The sequence below is a fragment of the Oncorhynchus kisutch genome, linkage group LG18 (genome assembly GCF_002021735.2).
Source record: "Oncorhynchus kisutch isolate 150728-3 linkage group LG18, Okis_V2, whole genome shotgun sequence".
In the NCBI taxonomy this organism is placed as follows: Eukaryota; Metazoa; Chordata; class Actinopteri; order Salmoniformes; family Salmonidae; genus Oncorhynchus; species Oncorhynchus kisutch.
The window spans coordinates 27234497-27252300 of record NC_034191.2 but is presented as its reverse complement, the minus strand read 5'-3'; the positions used below and the strand labels follow the sequence as shown (position 1 = coordinate 27252300).

The 17804-nt window shown below is 45.9% G+C and overlaps 1 protein-coding gene across 3 annotated transcripts; it reads left to right on the top strand.

The window, feature by feature from the left end:
- Positions 1–57: 57 nt before the first annotated feature.
- Positions 58–17797, top strand: LOC109909141 (protein Smaug homolog 2-like). Of its 3 annotated transcripts, none has more exons than XM_031795701.1 (13): positions 58–363; positions 6062–6538; positions 6716–7195; positions 7462–7692; positions 8094–8224; positions 8528–8614; positions 8911–9190; positions 9365–9450; positions 9856–9971; positions 12546–12747; positions 13174–13300; positions 14223–14306; positions 14520–17797. In XM_031795701.1, the coding sequence occupies exons 2-13, from the start codon at positions 6343–6345 to the stop codon at positions 14546–14548; spliced, it is 2049 nt and encodes a 682-aa protein (XP_031651561.1). In that variant the 5' UTR covers positions 58–363; positions 6062–6342; the 3' UTR covers positions 14549–17797. The 3 variants fall into 3 exon arrangements, with proteins under 3 accessions (XP_031651561.1, XP_031651562.1, XP_031651560.1); XM_031795702.1 differs by having other exon boundaries at positions 58–696; positions 8094–8203; XM_031795700.1 differs by having other exon boundaries at positions 58–696.
- The last annotated feature ends 7 nt before the right edge of the window (positions 17798–17804 follow it).

Below are 17804 nucleotides of genomic sequence, written 5' to 3'. Positions count from 1 at the left end.
TTTCATCCGCTAGGTGGGGCACTGTTCTCTTTGTTTACCCCGCCCAAAAGCCATTACGTTAGTTTCCGACGTTGCTTCAAGTCTGAATCGAAGTAGTCTAGCTAGATATCGACAAGCGTACTTTCCATATTTCTCTATGTTCAAATACATATTCTGTACATAGATAGTCTTGTAAATGTGTTTTTGTTCTTTTAATAATCCGAAAATAATTTTCAAAGCAATCAAGGACAACTGTTGGATCGAAATCTTCGCCTCATTCAGCGTTAATAAATTAAGCAAATAACGTTAGCTACTTGCTAGCGATTTAGCGGCTACGTTAGCTATCTAATCGGTTAGGGAGCTAACAAGTGACAATTCACAAAGGTAAACAAACCAACCGCTTGAAGTTGAAGGGTGGGATGTGGATATCATTTATGTAACCTGCCGTGTTTTTTTTTTGCAAAATGGACCATGGAGGACCTTTGCAACGCGAGGACTGTAATATCGTTTAACGAGATGAGAAATGCAGCGACATTCCAATAGCAACGTCGCTACTGAAAAACAACACCAATCCTGAATCCCTCGTCCATTTACATGGTGAAAGCCATCCGTAGAGGCCTGGTGTTTTTAAGCTAGCTAACTGCCCCAGACCATCAAATCAACCCGTGTGCAGTAGATTGCAACAGCCGTGCCCTGGAATCGTCACCTTTGTCACAGGTTTGTTTTGACGTTTTCTGACCAACTATCTTGGCTAACTACGTTAGCGAAGTACATGTATGGCCTGGTCAAACGTACGTTAGCTAACTTACCACAGGTAAGGCTGCGAGTTAACGTTATCTAGCTGTGATAGCTAACGTTAAATGTAAAAATGTTTTATTCCCTCTTTTGTTTGATTGTGAGTTGACATAGCTACCAACGTTAGCTAGCTAGATAACTATCTCTACCAACAAACTAGCTAGATGATTAGATCTGTAGGTACTTGGTAGTGGACTGGTGTCTTACGGTAACGTTAGCCTAGTTAGAATAACCACCCCTCTTACTTGTTAGCTAGGTAACGTTACTACTAATACAGCCCCTCCTAGCCAGAGCTTGTGATCAAATCAAGTTGGACAAATATCTCTAGTTAGCTAGCTGGGCTGGTTTGAGTATTTCGTATTATTCTGTACGTAAATCAGAGACAACCCATTTAGTATATGTCACGTTTCGTATGGTATGTATTAATTTGTGGATGTCCAACACCCATTTCGTATGATATGTTACGAATTCTGGCTAGGTGGCTAACGATAACTAGCTTACTAACATTAGCTCGGCTATGGGTTAGAGTTAGGAATTCAGTTTAGGAGTTAGGTTAAAGGGTTGGGTATGCTAAGTAGTTCAAAAGTAGTAATTCGTTGAAAAGTTGCGAATTATTTAAAGTTGTCGTTGATGAGATTTTAAGTCTCAAACTACGTCTCAAATAACGTTCTCGTTATACGGCCAGCCCATCCACCGCGATCAACCGCTTGACTTTTGTTTTTTCCTTGACCATTTGTCTTATTTCACCATACCAAGCGTAACATATTATAACTAATTTGAACGCTTCGGATTTACATTGACTATGTTACGTCTAGTCTATGAGACCAGTCTGGTTTTATTTATGTAAACCTAGCTACATAACAACAAGGCATTGCAAGTTACAGTATATACCCACCATTCAGGTGGTCATTGCAATACTGGGAGGGTTGGATGACAGCTGTCATTATTTTACCCTGTAACAAGCTGTATTGCAAGTCATCACATATTATGTATTGTGCTAAGAATATACATGACAGATTGCATGGAGATTATGTAGTCTTTTTTTTTGTTGTTGCTTCAAGTCAAATAGACTCATGGATTGACCGGGCAGCTATGCCTAGATGTTGGCTTTATCAAACATACACAGATGTTGGCTGAATGGTCAGGATAAATGTGCATGCATACTGCATGGAAGTTCTTTACCTTAACCTGTGTTGATGATGCTGGTAATCATGTGCTCTACTTTCACTTCACCATGAAGCTGATTATCTTGCATTATGATTAGCTGGCCTAAATAAAGAATATGCATTAGTGCGTTGTACAGAGACCATCTTTACACTGTCTATACAATGTAGAAGGGCAATTCCACGGTAACCGAGTGATACTAACTAGGTTTCTATCCAATTTGGGACAGTTTCATATGAATATTCAAAAATTAGCATTAAAACAATATTCACATTTTAACACCAGAGATGTTTCCATCAAATTGACTTGTTGCAGATAAAAGGCTGTACATGATGAGGTAGTGCACATAAAAATACCCTTTGCAGTTAAATGTCCATGTATGGAATAAAAAATTACAATGAGTTTCTATTGTATTTTTAACTCTACTGATTTGTTTTCTCACCAAAAATGTTTGCGTTGTATAACGAGTGTGCACTCCCTGGTATTGGCACGTGCCCTCTAGATAATAGAGCTATCTGCATGCTATTGGCGAGAGCACTTGTATAGCCTACATCAGGGATGGGCGCGCATGTCCCCCTGTTTGTAGGCCCTTGACCCAAAAAATACTTTTTTTGTTACTCCGTCTAGGTCTCAACTTACTGTTGACAATTAATAAAAGAATACACAAGGTGACATTTAGAAATTTGGTTGTGCATCAGCAGCCACTCATTTAGCCCATGTCAGCAAAATGTTTTTAGATCGGTAAATTAGCCTAGGGGGCGGCTATCTAAACTTGTAGTAAGCATGGTTGAAATACCAAATAGGGTGGGGCCCATTGATCATTAGTTATCATATTAAAAACTGCTAACATTTGCCTCCACCCTATGGCAAAATGACTAGAATTGCATGAACTTAGTTATGGAACTGCGTAGAATTGCAGCAAACTTGCTTTAAACGGCAACATTATTTCTATGCCCCATGGCAAAATGTGCAGAATTGCAGGACATTAACTTTAAAATGTATTTTTAAAAAACCTTCGCTGTCACGAGGTGGGCCAGTAAAATGTTTTAGGATGTCTGTACGCAGACCCTAGGGAAAGGCAAAGGGGGGTACCTAGTCAGTTGTCCAACTGAAATGTGTCTTCTGCATTTAACCCGACCCTTTTGAATCAGAGAGGTGCGGGGGGGCAGAACGGCAGATTTTTTTACCTTGACAACCTTCCGGTTACTGGCCCAACTCTCTAACCACTAGGCTACCTGCGGCCCATTATGAGTTCTGTTTTTGGGGGGCGGGAGGAGGGCGCCATCAAAGTTGCCCATCCCTGGCCTACATGATGAGATTAATATTATGGACAAAAGAGTGATGTTTTTTTGTCAAACGTGGACTTTAATGCAGGGAAACTTAAATGAATTTAATCCAATTTTTACCTGCATGTCAAATGTGCAACCAGAGGAAAAAAACTCTAGACTACCTTTACTTCACACACAGAGATGCATGCTAAGCTCTCCCCCGCCCTCCCATTTGGCAAATATGACCACAATTCTATCCTCCTGATAACTGCTTACAAGCAAAAACTAAAGCAGGAGGTACCAGTGACTCGCTCAATACGGAAGTTGTCAGATGACACAGATGCTACGCTACAGGACTGTTTGGCTAGCACAGACTGGAATATGTTTCGGGAATCATCCAATGGCATTAAGGAGTATACCACCTCAGTCATCGGTTTCATCAATAAGTGCATCGACGACGTCGTCCCCACAGTGACCGTACGTACATATCCCAACCAGAAGCCATGGATTACAGGCAACATCCACATTGAGCTAAAGGCTAGAGCTGCCGCTTTCAAGGAGCGGAACACTAATCCAGATGCTTATAAGAAATCCCGCTATACCCTCAGACGAACCATCAATACAAGATTAAGATTGAATCCTACTACACCGGCTCTGACGCTCGTTGGATGTGGCAGGGCTTGAAAACTTTTACGGACTACAAAGGGAAACCCAGATGCGAGCTGCCCAGTGACGTGATCCTACCAGGCGAGCTAAATGCCTTTTTATGCTCGCTTCGAGGCAAGCAACACTGAAGCATGCATGAGAGCACCAGCTGTTCTGGATGACTGTTTGATAACACTCTCTGTAGCTGAACTTTAAACAGGTCAACATTCACAAAGCCGCTGGGCCAGACAGATTACCAGGACGTGTACTCAAAGCATGCGCGGACCAACTGGCAAGTGTCTTCACTGACATTTTCAACTTCTCCCTGACCGAGTCTGTAATACCTACATGTTTCAAGCAGGCCACCATAGTCCCTGTGCCCAAGGAAGTGAAGGTAACCTGCCTAAATGATTACCGCCCCTTAGCCCTCACGTCGGTAGCAATGAAGTGCTTTGAAAGGCTGGTCATGGCTCACATCAACAGCATCCTCCCGGATACCTTAGACCCACTCCAATTTGCATACCTCCCCAACAGATCCAGATGACACAATCTCAATCGCACTCCACACAGCCCTTTCCCACCTGGACAAAGGGAACACCTATGTGAGAGTGCTGGTCACTGACTATAGCTCAGCGTTCAACACCATAGTGCCCTCAAAGCTCATCACTAAGCTAAGGTCCCTGGGACTAAACACCTTCCTCTGCAACTGGATCCTGGACTTCCAAATGGGCCGCCCTCCAGGTGGTAAGGGTAGGCAACAACATGTCTGCCACGCTGATCCTAAACACTGGGGCCCCTCATGGGTGTGTATGTAGTCCCGTCCTGTACTCCCTGTTCACCCACGACTGCGTTGGCAAACACTACTCCAACACCATTTGCTGACGGCACAACAGTTTTAGGCCTGATCACCACCAACGATGAGACAGCCTATAGGGAGGAGGTCAGAGAACTGGCAGTGTGGTGCCAGGACAACATCCTCTCCCTCAATGTTAGCAAGACAGAGGAGCTGATCGTAGACAGGAAAAGGCGGGTGGAACAGTTCCCCATTAACATCGACGGGGCTGTAATTGAGCGGGTCGAGTGTGTTCAAGTTCCTTGGCGTCCACATCACCAATTAACTATCATGGTCCATACACACCCAGACAGTCGTGAAGATGGCACAAAAAAACTTTTCCCCCTCAGGAGACTGAAAAGATTTGGCATGGGTCCCCAGATCCTCAAAGTTCTACAGCTGCACCATTGAGAGCGTTGCATCACTGCCTGGTATGGCAACTGCTCGGCATCTGACCGTGAGGTGCTACAGAGGGTAGTGCGTACGGCCCAAGTACATCACTGGGGCCAAGCTTCCTGTCATCCAGGACCTATATAATAGGCGGTGTCAGAGTAAAGCCCATAAAATTGTCGGAGAGTCCAGTCACCCAAGTCATAGACTGTTTTCTCTGCTACCGCACACACGGCAAACGGTACCGGAGCGCCAAGTCTAGGACCAAAGGCTCCTTAACAGCTTCTACCCCCAAGACATAAGACTGCTGAACAATTAGTCAAATGGCCACTGGGCTATTTACATTGCCCCCCCCCCCCCCCCCCCCCCCATTTGTTTTGTACACTGCTGCTACTTGCTGTTTATTATCTATACATCGTCACTTCACCCCTACCTACATGTACAAATGACCTTAACTAACCTGTACCCCCGCACACTGATTCGGTACCGGTACTCAATGTATATAGCCTCTTTATTCTTATGTTATTGTTACTTTTTATTATTTTTGTATTACATTTTTTACTTTAGTTTATTTGGTAAATATTTTCTTACTCTTGAACTGCATTGTTGGTTAAGGGCTTGTAACTAAGCATTTCACGGTAATGTCTACATTTGTTGTATTCGCCGCATGTGACAGTTTGATTTCAACTGCACATTTTAGTGGCCTTTTATTGCCCCCAGCACAAGGTGCACCTGTGTAATGATCAGCTTTTTGATATGCCTCACCTATGAGCTGGATGGATTATCTTGGTGATGGAGAAATGCTCACTAAGGGGGATGTTAAAAAAAATTTGGCACAAAATTTGAGAGCAATACGCTTTTTGTGTGTATGGAATATTTCTGGTATCTTTTATTTCAGCTCATGAAACATAGGACCAACACGGTTCGTGTTGCGTTTATATATATTTTTTCAGTGTACCTTATGTACTTTTCCCTGTTGATTTGTTAGGATTTGGATGATGCTGACACTGATGCACCTGAGAGAGAACCCTCCTTCTGTCTGACACAACCAGCTGGATTTAACACGCCCCCCCCCCCCCCCCCTCAGTACCCCCATCTCCTGCACCTGAACCATGTGAGGGCCCCTCGCTCTACTTTGAGGGGATCCCAGGACTGTTGTGTAAAAGCAGCCGCTGAGCGGGGCCAGAGTGAACCTGTGTGTGAGCAAGCAGTCTTCCCCCTAACCCCCCACCCACATATTCCCACCCTCCTTCCCGTTGGGAAAGCGCCATGATGTTCCGAGACCAGGTGGGCATCCTGACGGACTGGTTCAAGGGCTGGAACGAGTGTGAGCAGACGGTGGCGCTTCTTTCCTTGCTGAAGAGAGCGTCTCGTACCCAGGCCCGCTTCCTGCACATCTGCCTGGAGCACTGGCTGGCAGACTGCACTGAGATCCACATCCTGGAGGCTGAGGCCAACAATGCAGGTGGTTAATGACTGCAGATTTCTGAAGGATACATTTGAAACCCTATTGGATTAGCTATGTGTCATTACCGGTACACCTTATCTTAAAGTGTAAAAACCTTTTAACAGATAGACCTACAACCTGTGAAAATGTATTTTTACATGTAATTAACTGCCCCTCTGTCCCTCCCCTCTCTAGACATTGTGAGCCAGTGGCACCAGGAGCCCATGGAGAAGGCGGTGTCCCTGCTGTTGTCCCACCTACCCCTGCTGCAGCCCCGTAACAGCGAGGCCAAGTGTGAGTACATGAAGCTGCTGCAGAAGGTGCTGAGCTATACCATCGAGAGCAGCCTGTTTGTGGAGGAGAGCAGACAGCTGCTGTCCTACGCCCTCATCCACCCGGCCACCACCCTGGACGACCGCACCTCGCTGGCCATGTGGCTCAACCACTTGGAGGAGCACCTCTCCAGCGGCTACCCAGGGCCCTCCTCCCGGCCCCCCTCCGGCCCCTACCACCCCCGTCAGGGTTCAGATGAGTGGCCGGGCTCCGCGGAGGGCCTGGACCCTGGCCACGGCTGGCTGGACAAGCCCCCCTCCTCCAGCTCCTCCCCTGCAGGGCAGAATGGACACATGTCTTTCCAGGGCGGGATGTCCTCGCCCATCAACAGCAACAATGCAGGTCAGTGGCTCAAATCTCTACCAAGCCAGAGTGAGGGAGAGAAATGGTTGAGGATATGTTGAGGTGAATAGGAATATACTAAACATACAATATAACTTTTTGTCGTTATCTCAGTTATGTAATCATGCTCAACTATTTAGTTTGTGTTCTTTGTCATGATTGTCACGTCTTTGTAAATATTCTCTCTGTATAGGCCTAGCCTTCATTAAAGGGATGGTTTACTGCGATTATCTATAACATCCTGCCCCTCCTGTGTGCCCTGCCAGGTATGGGTCAGATGGGCCAGCCCAGTCCTCTGAAGAGGTCCTTGTCCCTGATCCCCTCCAGTCCCCAGGTCTGTGGTGCAGATTGGCTGAGCCAGGATGACCTGGGGGGACGACAGGCCTTTGACCACGCCCCCCTGTCCCCCCAGAGTAGTGTGGCATCCTCAGGCAGCGAGCAGACTGAGGACCAGGGCTCCAGAAACACCTTCCAGGAGGACGGCAGTGGCATGAAAGGTCAGGAGGTCAACCATAACACGCCAAGGGTTCAAAGCGGTTACATTGGTATTGGTTGTTACATTGGTATTGTTGGTATTTTCTCTGGGAAAGTCATGACATGCCAACGGCTACTGCACTTGGCAATGGTGGAATTGCCTTTTCAGTGGGATGCTATAGAGTTTAAGTTTGTTTGTTTGTTCTCCAGATGTCCATGAAAATATATAGGACAGCGTTCTCCAACAAATAGATCTGAGGTGTTTATTTTGACATGCACTGCACAGATACGTCAAGCATTCCCTAGTAGTGTCTATTATTTGGTAGTTCTTTCCTTCTCATTGTTCTTGGACTAGAGTTAAAAGGACTCAACAGGAGAAGAATAACAACTTCTGAGCATGTTGTTTTTCTACTTTCTGTTTCAGATGTGCCCATGTGGCTGAAGAGCCTCCGTCTTCATAAGTACGCAGCACTTTTCTCCCAGATGACTTATGAGGAGATGATGATTCTGACAGAGCACCACCTGGAGTCACAGGTTTGTCATCGTTTGTCACAGGTTGGTCAGCTTCTCTTGTTAGTCCTCTCTTTCCCCTGCCTTCCTCATCAGGGCTGAATAGATATGGCCTGTATATTGTCCTCCAGCATAGTCATACCTCAGCACTCAATGAGCCATGAAATGAAGCATCAGCTGCACTCTACAGTTATACACAGCCTCCCCGCGCAGATAAACGATGCCGTCTTGGCTCTGCTCCATAGCTTTAATGAAACCGATGGTGATCAGGAGTGTTATTTAGTAACTGGATATCTGGATGTCCGTGTTGCTGTGAGCAGTGATTTCTCCTTTTAACTCTTCGTCCAGAATGTGACCAAAGGTGCGCGGCACAAGATAGCCCTGAGTGTCCAGAAGCTGCGGGAGAGGCCAAGCGTTCTCAAGTCTTTAGAGAAGGTAAACCACATGGTCTCACCACTATTATTTTTAAAGCATTTCAGATGCATTTTTATCTGATAATGTTGTTCTCAACAACTTAACTGTTAGTTTCCATTTGGATCCCTGTGCCCTAGATGGAAAAAAAAAAATCAAATGTAAATGACCATATCCACTATAATAATCACAAATAGTGTAGATATGCTACCACTCACATTTTCTTCAAATGAGAAGTTGAGCAGCGAGTTCCATGACAATTTCCTGTCACACCTCAAGACAGCTTTGCTAATAAGATAATGCTATGATTGATCCAACAGGATATATTGGAGGGGGGCAACCTGCGTAACGCCCTACAGGAGCTACAGCAGATTATCATCACCCCCATCAAGGTCTACAGCTACAGCCCTCCCAGTGTTTCCCACAGAGATATGGAGGGGACTGGATCCCCCTCAGACCACTCCAACACTGGGGAAGACAAGGACCTGGCCCAGGAGGGCTTCCAGCCCCACAACCCCCCTCCCTGCGACGGGGAGTCCTCAGCCACACCCATCTCAGACCGTGACATTGCTGGCCAGTTCACACGTGTCATGGGTAAAGGTAAAAAAAGACAAGGCTTTTACATGGCTGAGTACATGTGTATTGTGCATTTGGACAATTGTTGAGCTTGTTTGTTGTTGATGTATGATGTGCTGGTGTGTTTTGTTAGGAATGAGTGTTGGAGGGGGTGGGTGTTATGTAACATTGTGTGAACCTCCTGTCCATGTGTTGCAGTGTGCACTCAACTACTGGTGTCCAGGCCGGACGAGGAGAATATCAGCTGTTACCTGCAGCTCATTGAGAAATGTCTGACACATGAGGTGAGACAGCACAGAATCACATCTAGAAAATAAACATTTCAACCTTTTCACATACAGCTAGCTGGTGGTTTAGGCTGCAGATGATGTGTAACAACACCTACTGCTCCTCTCACTGGTATGTTACATAGAACTTTCACTGCACTATGAAAGAAATGCTGCTATGTTTGAACCATTACCAGGAGTTCAAACACCTGTCTCTTGCTCGCTCTCTTTCTCACTCACCAATTAAAATATGTATCTCAACTGGGGTGAAGTATTTGATGTCTCTAGCTAGCAGTTTGAAATCACCAGGAGCAGGGTTTCACTCTCTTTTACCTCAGTCTCTCTCCTCTCTCTCTCTGTTACCTCTCAATTTCTCTCTCTTACATCTCTTACCTCATTTATTTCATTCTCTCTCTATTTCAGGCTTTCACAGAGACTCAGAGGAAGAGACTGGTCTCCTGGAAGCAGCAGGTTCTCAAACTGCTCCGCCTGTTCCCAAGAAAAGCCATGCTGGACATGCCTGTGTACCGACAGAAAGGGTAAGATAACTGGACTTCTCTTCTCCTTTTGATCTATCACTCTCCTGCCATGGCAGCTGAGAGTCTCTCTCTATCCATCTGGATGTCCCCCAGGGCTCTGTCTGATAACTGTTCTCTCTGCCTCCTCTAGCTGAATGTCCTACAGGGTTCTGTCTGATAATTGTTCTCTCTGCCTCCTCTAGCTGAATGTCCTACAGGGTTCTGTCTGATAACTGTTCTCTCTGCCTCCTCTAGCTGGATGTCCTACAGGGTTCTGTCTGATAACTGTTATCTCTGTCTCCTCTAGCTGGATGTCCTACAGGGCTCTGTCTGATAACTGTTCTCTCTGTCTCCTCTAGCTGGATGTCCTACAGGGCTCTGTCTGATAACTGTTCTCTCTGCCTCCTCTAGCTGAATGTCCTACAGGGCTCTGTCTGATAACTGTTCTCTCTGCCTCCTCTAGCTGGATGTCCTACATGGCTCTGTCTGATAACTGTTCTCTCTGCCTCCTCTAGCTGAATGTCCCCCAGGGCTCTGTCTGATAACTGTTCTCTCTGCCTCCTCTAGCTGAATGTCCCCCAGGGCTCTGTCTGATAACTGTTCTCTCTGCCTCCTCTAGCTGAATGTCCCCCAGGGCTCTGTCTGATAACTGTTCTCTCTGTCTCCTCTAGCTGGATGTCCTACAGGGCTCTGTCTGATAACTGTTCTCTCTGCCTCCTCTAGCTGAATGTCCTACAGGGTTCTGTCTGATAACTGTTCTCTCTGCCTCCTCTAGCTGGATGTCCTACAGGGTTCTGTCTGATAACTGTTATCTCTGTCTCCTCTAGCTGGATGTCCTACAGGGCTCTGTCTGATAACTGTTCTCTCTGTCTCCTCTAGCTGAATGTCCTACAGGGCTCTGTCTGATAACTGTTCTCTCTGCCTCCTCTAGCTGGATGTCCTACATGGCTCTGTCTGATAACTGTTCTCTCTGCCTCCTCTAGCTGAATGTCCTACAGGGTTCTGTCTGATAACTGTTCTCTCTGCCTCCTCTAGCTGGATGTCCTACAGGGCTCTGTCTGATAACTGTTCTCTCTGCCTCCTCTAGCTGGATGTCCTACATGGCTCTGTCTGATAACTGTTCTCTCTGCCTCCTCTAGCTGAATGTCCCCCAGGGCTCTGTCTGATAACTGTTCTCTCTGCCTCCTCTAGCTGAATGTCCCCCAGGGCTCTGTCTGATAACTGTTCTCTCTGCCTCCTCTAGCTGAATGTCCCCCAGGGCTCTGTCTGATAACTGTTCTCTCTGTCTCCTCTAGCTGGATGTCCTACAGGGCTCTGTCTGATAACTGTTCTCTCTGCCTCCTCTAGCTGAATGTCCTACAGGGTTCTGTCTGATAACTGTTCTCTCTGCCTCCTCTAGCTGGATGTCCTACAGGGTTCTGTCTGATAACTGTTATCTCTGTCTCCTCTAGCTGGATGTCCTACAGGGCTCTGTCTGATAACTGTTCTCTCTGTCTCCTCTAGCTGGATGTCCTACAGGGCTCTGTCTGATAACTGTTCTCTCTGCCTCCTCTAGCTGAATGTCCTACAGGGCTCTGTCTGATAACTGTTCTCTCTGCCTCCTCTAGCTGGATGTCCTACATGGCTCTGTCTGATAACTGTTCTCTCTGCCTCCTCTAGCTGAATGTCCCCCAGGGCTCTGTCTGATAACTGTTCTCTCTGCCTCCTCTAGCTGAATGTCCTACAGGGCTCTGTCTGATAACTGTTCTTTCTGCCTCCTCTAGCTGAATGTCCCCCAGGGCTCTGTCTGATAACTGTTCTCTCTGCCTCCTCTAGCTGAATGTCCCCCAGGGCTCTGTCTGATAACTGTTCTCTCTGTCTCCTCTAGCTGGATGTCCTACAGGGCTCTGTCTGATAACTGTTCTCTCTGCCTCCTCTAGCTGAATGTCCTACAGGGTTCTGTCTGATAACTGTTCTCTCTGCCTCCTCTAGCTGGATGTCCTACAGGGTTCTGTCTGATAACTGTTATCTCTGTCTCCTCTAGCTGGATGTCCTACAGGGCTCTGTCTGATAACTGTTCTCTCTGTCTCCTCTAGCTGGATGTCCTACAGGGCTCTGTCTGATAACTGTTCTCTCTGCCTCCTCTAGCTGAATGTCCTACAGGGCTCTGTCTGATAACTGTTCTCTCTGCCTCCTCTAGCTGGATGTCCTACATGGCTCTGTCTGATAACTGTTCTCTCTGCCTCCTCTAGCTGAATGTCCCCCAGGGCTCTGTCTGATAACTGTTCTCTCTGCCTCCTCTAGCTGAATGTCCTACAGGGCTCTGTCTGATAACTGTTCTCTCTGTCTCCTCTAGCTGGATGTCCTACAGGGCTCTGTCTGATAACTGTTCTCTCTGCCTCCTCTAGCTGAATGTCCCCCAGGGCTCTGTCTGATAACTGTTCTCTCTGCCTCCTCTAGCTGAATGTCCTACAGGGCTCTGTCTGATAACTGTTCTCTCTGCCTCCTCTAGCTGAATGTCCTACAGGGCTCTGTCTGATAACTGTTCTCTCTGCCTCCTCTAGCTGGATGTCCTACAGGGCTCTGTCTGATAACTGTTCTCTCTGTCTCCTCTAGCTGGGCATATGGTTCCAACTCCCTCCCCACAGCAGGCTCTGTGAGTGCTGGGGGTCTGGCACGTAGGGGGCAGAGGTCATTCCAGTTGCCCCCTCGTGGCCTCACTGCCGGGCGCATGGGTCTCCTGAGTCCTGTTGGCATCGGGGTTGCCTCCCCTCGCCACACCCTCACCAGCCCCACACTGCCAGGCCAGGGCAGACAGGTTAGTCATAGGATGGGATGTCATATAGTATGGGGGCATTGAATACAGCCACTGAAGTTTACATATAGAAAAGTCAGAATCATTTACAAGATAATACATTTTCTAAGAAGTCTGTCATTGAGGGTTGCAGCTAGTTAGCCAACATTAGATTTGACATTAGATTATATTGATCTACATGTTATTATACTACCCACATAGTGATGAACTATCCTTAGACAACATTTGTTTTGACAGATTAACAAGTGCAACCACAAGTGTTGACAGGTTAATCAATGCAATACCCAGGGCAACATGTGGAATAGGCACTGCATTTTGATATGCATTGGTTCATTATCATAGCTGGAAGAGTCTGTAATCATCGTGCTGGGAAGACTAACACAGTGTATAACATGTTTGATGAGAGTTGATGTTCTGTTGTCTCTGTAGAACCTGTGGTTTGCCAACCCTGGAGGCAGCAACAGCATGCCAAGCCAGAGTCGCAGCTCCGTGCAACGGACCCACTCACTCCCTGTCCACACCTCCCCGCAAACCATGCTCCTGTTCCAGCAGCAAGGTAGGATCCTGGCACCCCCTTCCCCCAAATATTACCCCAATCACTTCTAAATCAAATGTTTTTATATAGCCCTTCTTAGATCAGCTGATATCTCAAAGTGCTGTAACAGAAACCCAGCCTAAAACCCCAAATAGCAAGCAATGCAGGTGTAGAAGCACGGTGGCTAGGAAAAACTCCCTAGGAAGAAACCTAGAGAGGAACCAGGCTATGAGGGGTGGCCAGTCCTCTTCTGGCTGTGCCGGGTGGAGATTATAACAGAACATGGCCAAGATGTTCAAATGTTCATAAATGACCAGCATGGTCAAATAATAATAATCACAGTAGTTGTCGAGGGTGCAACAGGTCAGCACCTCAGGAGTAAATGTCAGTTGGCTTTTCATGGCCAATCATTCAGAGTATCTCTACCGCTCCTGCTGTCTCCAGAGAGTTGAAAACAGCAGGTCTGGGACAGGTAGCACGTCCGGTGAACAGGTCAGGGTTCCATAGTCACAGGCAGAACAGTTGAAACTGGAGCAGCAGCACGGCCAGGTGGACTGGGGACAGCAAGGAGTCATCATGCCAGGTAGTCCTGAGGCATGGTCCTTGGGCTCAGGTCCTCCGAGAGAGAAAGAAAGAGAATTAGAGTTGTAAACATCATCTTACACATACCTTGCTCCAATGTCTATTCCCACTGTCTTTTTACACATACCCTCCATTCACATTTCCTTTAATATCCCAGCGACATCTCCTTCCAAACTCAATCATACACGGCCTTTATACATCTCACCCACAGCCTTTAAACCCAATTTTACACTGGCTTACGCATTCCACCCACATCTCCATACACACCGCATTCACACGGCTCCATATTTAATGCATCTGTCAGTTTTTAAAGTGTGATTAATGGTCCAGATAACTGAGTGACCTGTCTCTCCTCTCCCAGAATGCCAAGTTCCAGGTGCAGACCTGGAGATCAACCCCACCCTGGAGTCACTGTGCCTCAGTATGACAGAGCATGCCTTAGGGGGTGAGTGAAAACACATGCCTTTACACTCCCACATGCAACTTCTTGGAAGTATGACAGTGATATTTTAAACCACATTTAGGTTTCCTGGAATTTTCTGATGTTATTGAAAGGTGTCACTTGGAGTAGGCAGAGAGTGAAATAACGTTACGATTTGAAATCAAAATACATGTTTATTTTTTTCATCCATTTTTTTCCCAATCCTCCTTCCTGTAGATGGAATGGACCGAACATCAACAATATGAAATTAAAAGCAGTGAAAGGAAGAAACCAAACTGACACTTCACTTCAACTGAGGCCTGTTCAGTTCCTCTTGCCCAGCACAAAAATATATGCTTAAAAAAGAAAGCGAAATGGTCACTACAAAACGACAACTAACAGTGTATATGTTCTCTGATATTTTTCTACTTTATTATACTTAACTGAGTTTATTATAAATGGAATACAGATGACTATTATATTACAGGAGGGAGAAGAGGTTACTTGTGCAACCTGCTCCATGTCTTCTGCAGGACTGTGACATTAAAAGGAGCAGATTGATGCTCTGACTGTTGAGCTTTGAGAGGAACATGGAGGATTGGTGCTGTCTTAAGGGGGTTCTAACTTAAATGTTTCTCCCCTTTTCCTCCCAGAAAAAAAATCCGCGCAGAGCCACGCCTCACACCCCCAGATACTTTAACTGTATGGTCAGGCACTTGGCCTCCCAATTGGGCACTAGAACAGAAATTACTCACACGTATGACCAGCCTGTAGTATGGCTCTGATCCTTGAACACAACTACAGTTGTCTAAACAACTACCCTGCTACAGCCAGAGCTAGTTAGGCCCTGACAGTGGACACACCAACACCCTGGCTCATTCCCCTCACGTACCCAACATGGGTATTACTGGCTCTGACACCTCCTCACCTCTACTAGGCCAAAGAGAAGGGCTCTGTGTGAATACCTATGTTAGACTGATGTTTGGAGTGGCCAATGCGACTTTAGACATGGTAATTGTTAAAACAATGGCGGTATGAACGTAGCATGCCAGCTGCAACTTGTCCGCATTGATATTTTTGCCCTACTACAAAAATGATGATGAATCTCCTTTGCAAGTTAAGGGCAGAGGGAAAATCCCACATGGTTGAATAAGGACTGGTGAGGTTTCTTCTGTGGGGGCTGTGAGAACTTGCATTGGTAAAGAAAATGAAATAAAAATCTGAGGGGAGCTGTTGGTGCATGTGTGTTCAAGTAGTGACCTCCCTATGTTATACTGGGTGAGGAAGCTTAATGAATTCACCTTCTACCCTGAGGCCCCATTATGACTGGTTCTGAAAAATGCAAAGGAAGCACTGTCTCTGCCACTCAGAATGAACCAGTACCCACCTCCTCACCCTGCCCTCTCCTCAACATAGCCTGTATGGAGATCTGCGGAATCATACTTTTTAAGTAGCCAGAATAGATTCCCACCCTGCTCTTACTTACAGCTGCAATGGGGTTGGACAGCCTTCCTGTTTAGATTAAGCCACTGCGGAGCCGGCGTGAGATATGGCTCGGAAACTTTACCTCAATCCAGGGGTGAGAAATGTAAACTGCCGCAGTAGCCACAGCAGCTATTTCTCATCCCTGGATTGTGGTACGTTTTCATATCTCACGCCGGCTCCGCGGTGGCTTAATCTAAACAGGAAGGCTGTCCAACCCCAGTGCACCTGTAAGAAAGCGTAGGGTGGGAATCTATTCTGTCTTATATTTTAAGGTGCTTGAAATATGTCCTGTTTGGGTCTCTTTATGTGTTCCAGTTGTAAAACCCTAACTCTTATTTTGTGGTGTCAGTGTTGAATCAGAAACTCTTATACAACCTGTCTTTGATTGTGGCAGAGCGGAGGTGCATGTATGTATATGGTCTTAACGTTTGGATCACCTTTGGTTGCATCACGAGGCAGGGATATCCATTAGCATTTTATTTCTGCAGAGCCATAGCTGGTCTATTTGTTTAGTAAACATGGTTATTTACCAGCATGACTTTTATTACTTTTTTTTTTTTTTTTTACTACTCCCTTCATTTTAAGAACTTATCTGTTTTTTTTCTAGAATTGCATGTTTTCTCCCACACTAATTGAACGATTGTTGTAGATATTGAGAGAGGGCAGTGTGGCACAGTCAAGGTAGTGCTTAATGTCTACAAATCCTCCAGAGAGCAGATATGATGGGACTGGAGTTCAATGTCGATTCCTCCTAATGGCACTGTTTACCTCCCTCTGGCAGTGCCCATTTCATTTTCTGTGATGTGTAATGATGGGTCTGAAAATAAGACTGTTGGCACTTCAGTGCTCGTAAATATGCTGTCTCCTCAGTATGTAAGGCCTAAAGCACGTAGCTAAGCCTTCTACCACATGAGGGCTGGGTAGAGAATGACAGATGCCTTCTACCCCCTCAGTTCAGCTGCTTATCTACTCGCTGTAATCATGATTCTCACTAGACTAGATCGTGTCTAGTGAGTGAGACCTGTATGAGGGTATGTTGTGTACCCTTTGCTCTGCGCTCCTAAAATGTTTGAGTGGCAAGTGAAGACTGATATTGCCTGGCCTTGTGGGTTTGAACTGTCAGATGCCGCAGGCTGATTAACAGTTGATGTCACCTGAAATGCACAGCGACAGCTTCCTCTCTCTCTGATTTGGCTATTGAGCCTGTGTAGTGTCCTAGTCATGGTTATCCTCTGAGCTGGCTCTTGGATAGATATGACTTTATGAATACATTAGATTCATTCCCACAAAGAGAGTAGAATGGTTAAAATCTTTTTTGTGAATTTCAGATTTAGATAGGCAACCAATCTAAGCTATTAAATTGATACTAGCATGACATGTAATATGGCTCAGGTTGTCATTTCCTTTCCCTGTCTCAATACATACAATGGCACCTGAAGTAATTCCTCCACGTAAGGGGTAGCCAGTCCCGTTGTAGAAAAGTCTTAGTTCTTTAGGCGAGGCTAAATTGACTTTGCACATGCCAGTGGTTTAGGATGCAGAGGGGGATGAAATAGCCAATCTGAGTCATAATAGTAGATGTGCAAGTCTAGCCCAACACTAACAACGGGCCAAGGAATATGTTTACCCCCGTGTTTACATTTCAGTGAAGCGTGAAATTGGTTAGAAAATGCACTTCATGAGTCTGGCTTTATTTTCACATGCCAAGCAGAATTATGAGGTACATAGCCAGCCTGTCATACATGAGACCCCTTCTCCCAAGTGGCCTGTCAGTTGTGGTCAATGTCCCTGCCTGGCATAATAAATAAGCAGTATGTTGTAGGCTTTTGTTTTGCATCTCTGTCTTGTACAATTTATATTTAATTCTAATGACTCCCCAAACATTTTTCTAATGTTTTATGAATGAACAGTTTGCACCCCATGCTTACACACGCTACTTTTTTACTGTCACACATTGTTTGAATGATCTGAACTACAGTATTGATCAGATGGACAGTCCAAATAAAAGTTACATTTTTTTTGCTACGTGACTCATGT

Excerpts from the sequence above, each read along its gene's own strand:
- LOC109909141 (XM_031795701.1), top strand. The coding sequence starts at position 6,343 with ATGATGTTCCGAGACCAGGTGGGCATCCTGACGGACTGGTTCAAGGGC. Across the intron at positions 9,451-9,855 it reads AGAAATGTCTGACACATGAG|GCTTTCACAGAGACTCAGAG; the intron begins GTGAGACAGCAC and ends TCTCTATTTCAG. Across the intron at positions 9,972-12,545 it reads CCTGTGTACCGACAGAAAGG|CTGGGCATATGGTTCCAACT; the intron begins GTAAGATAACTG and ends TGTCTCCTCTAG.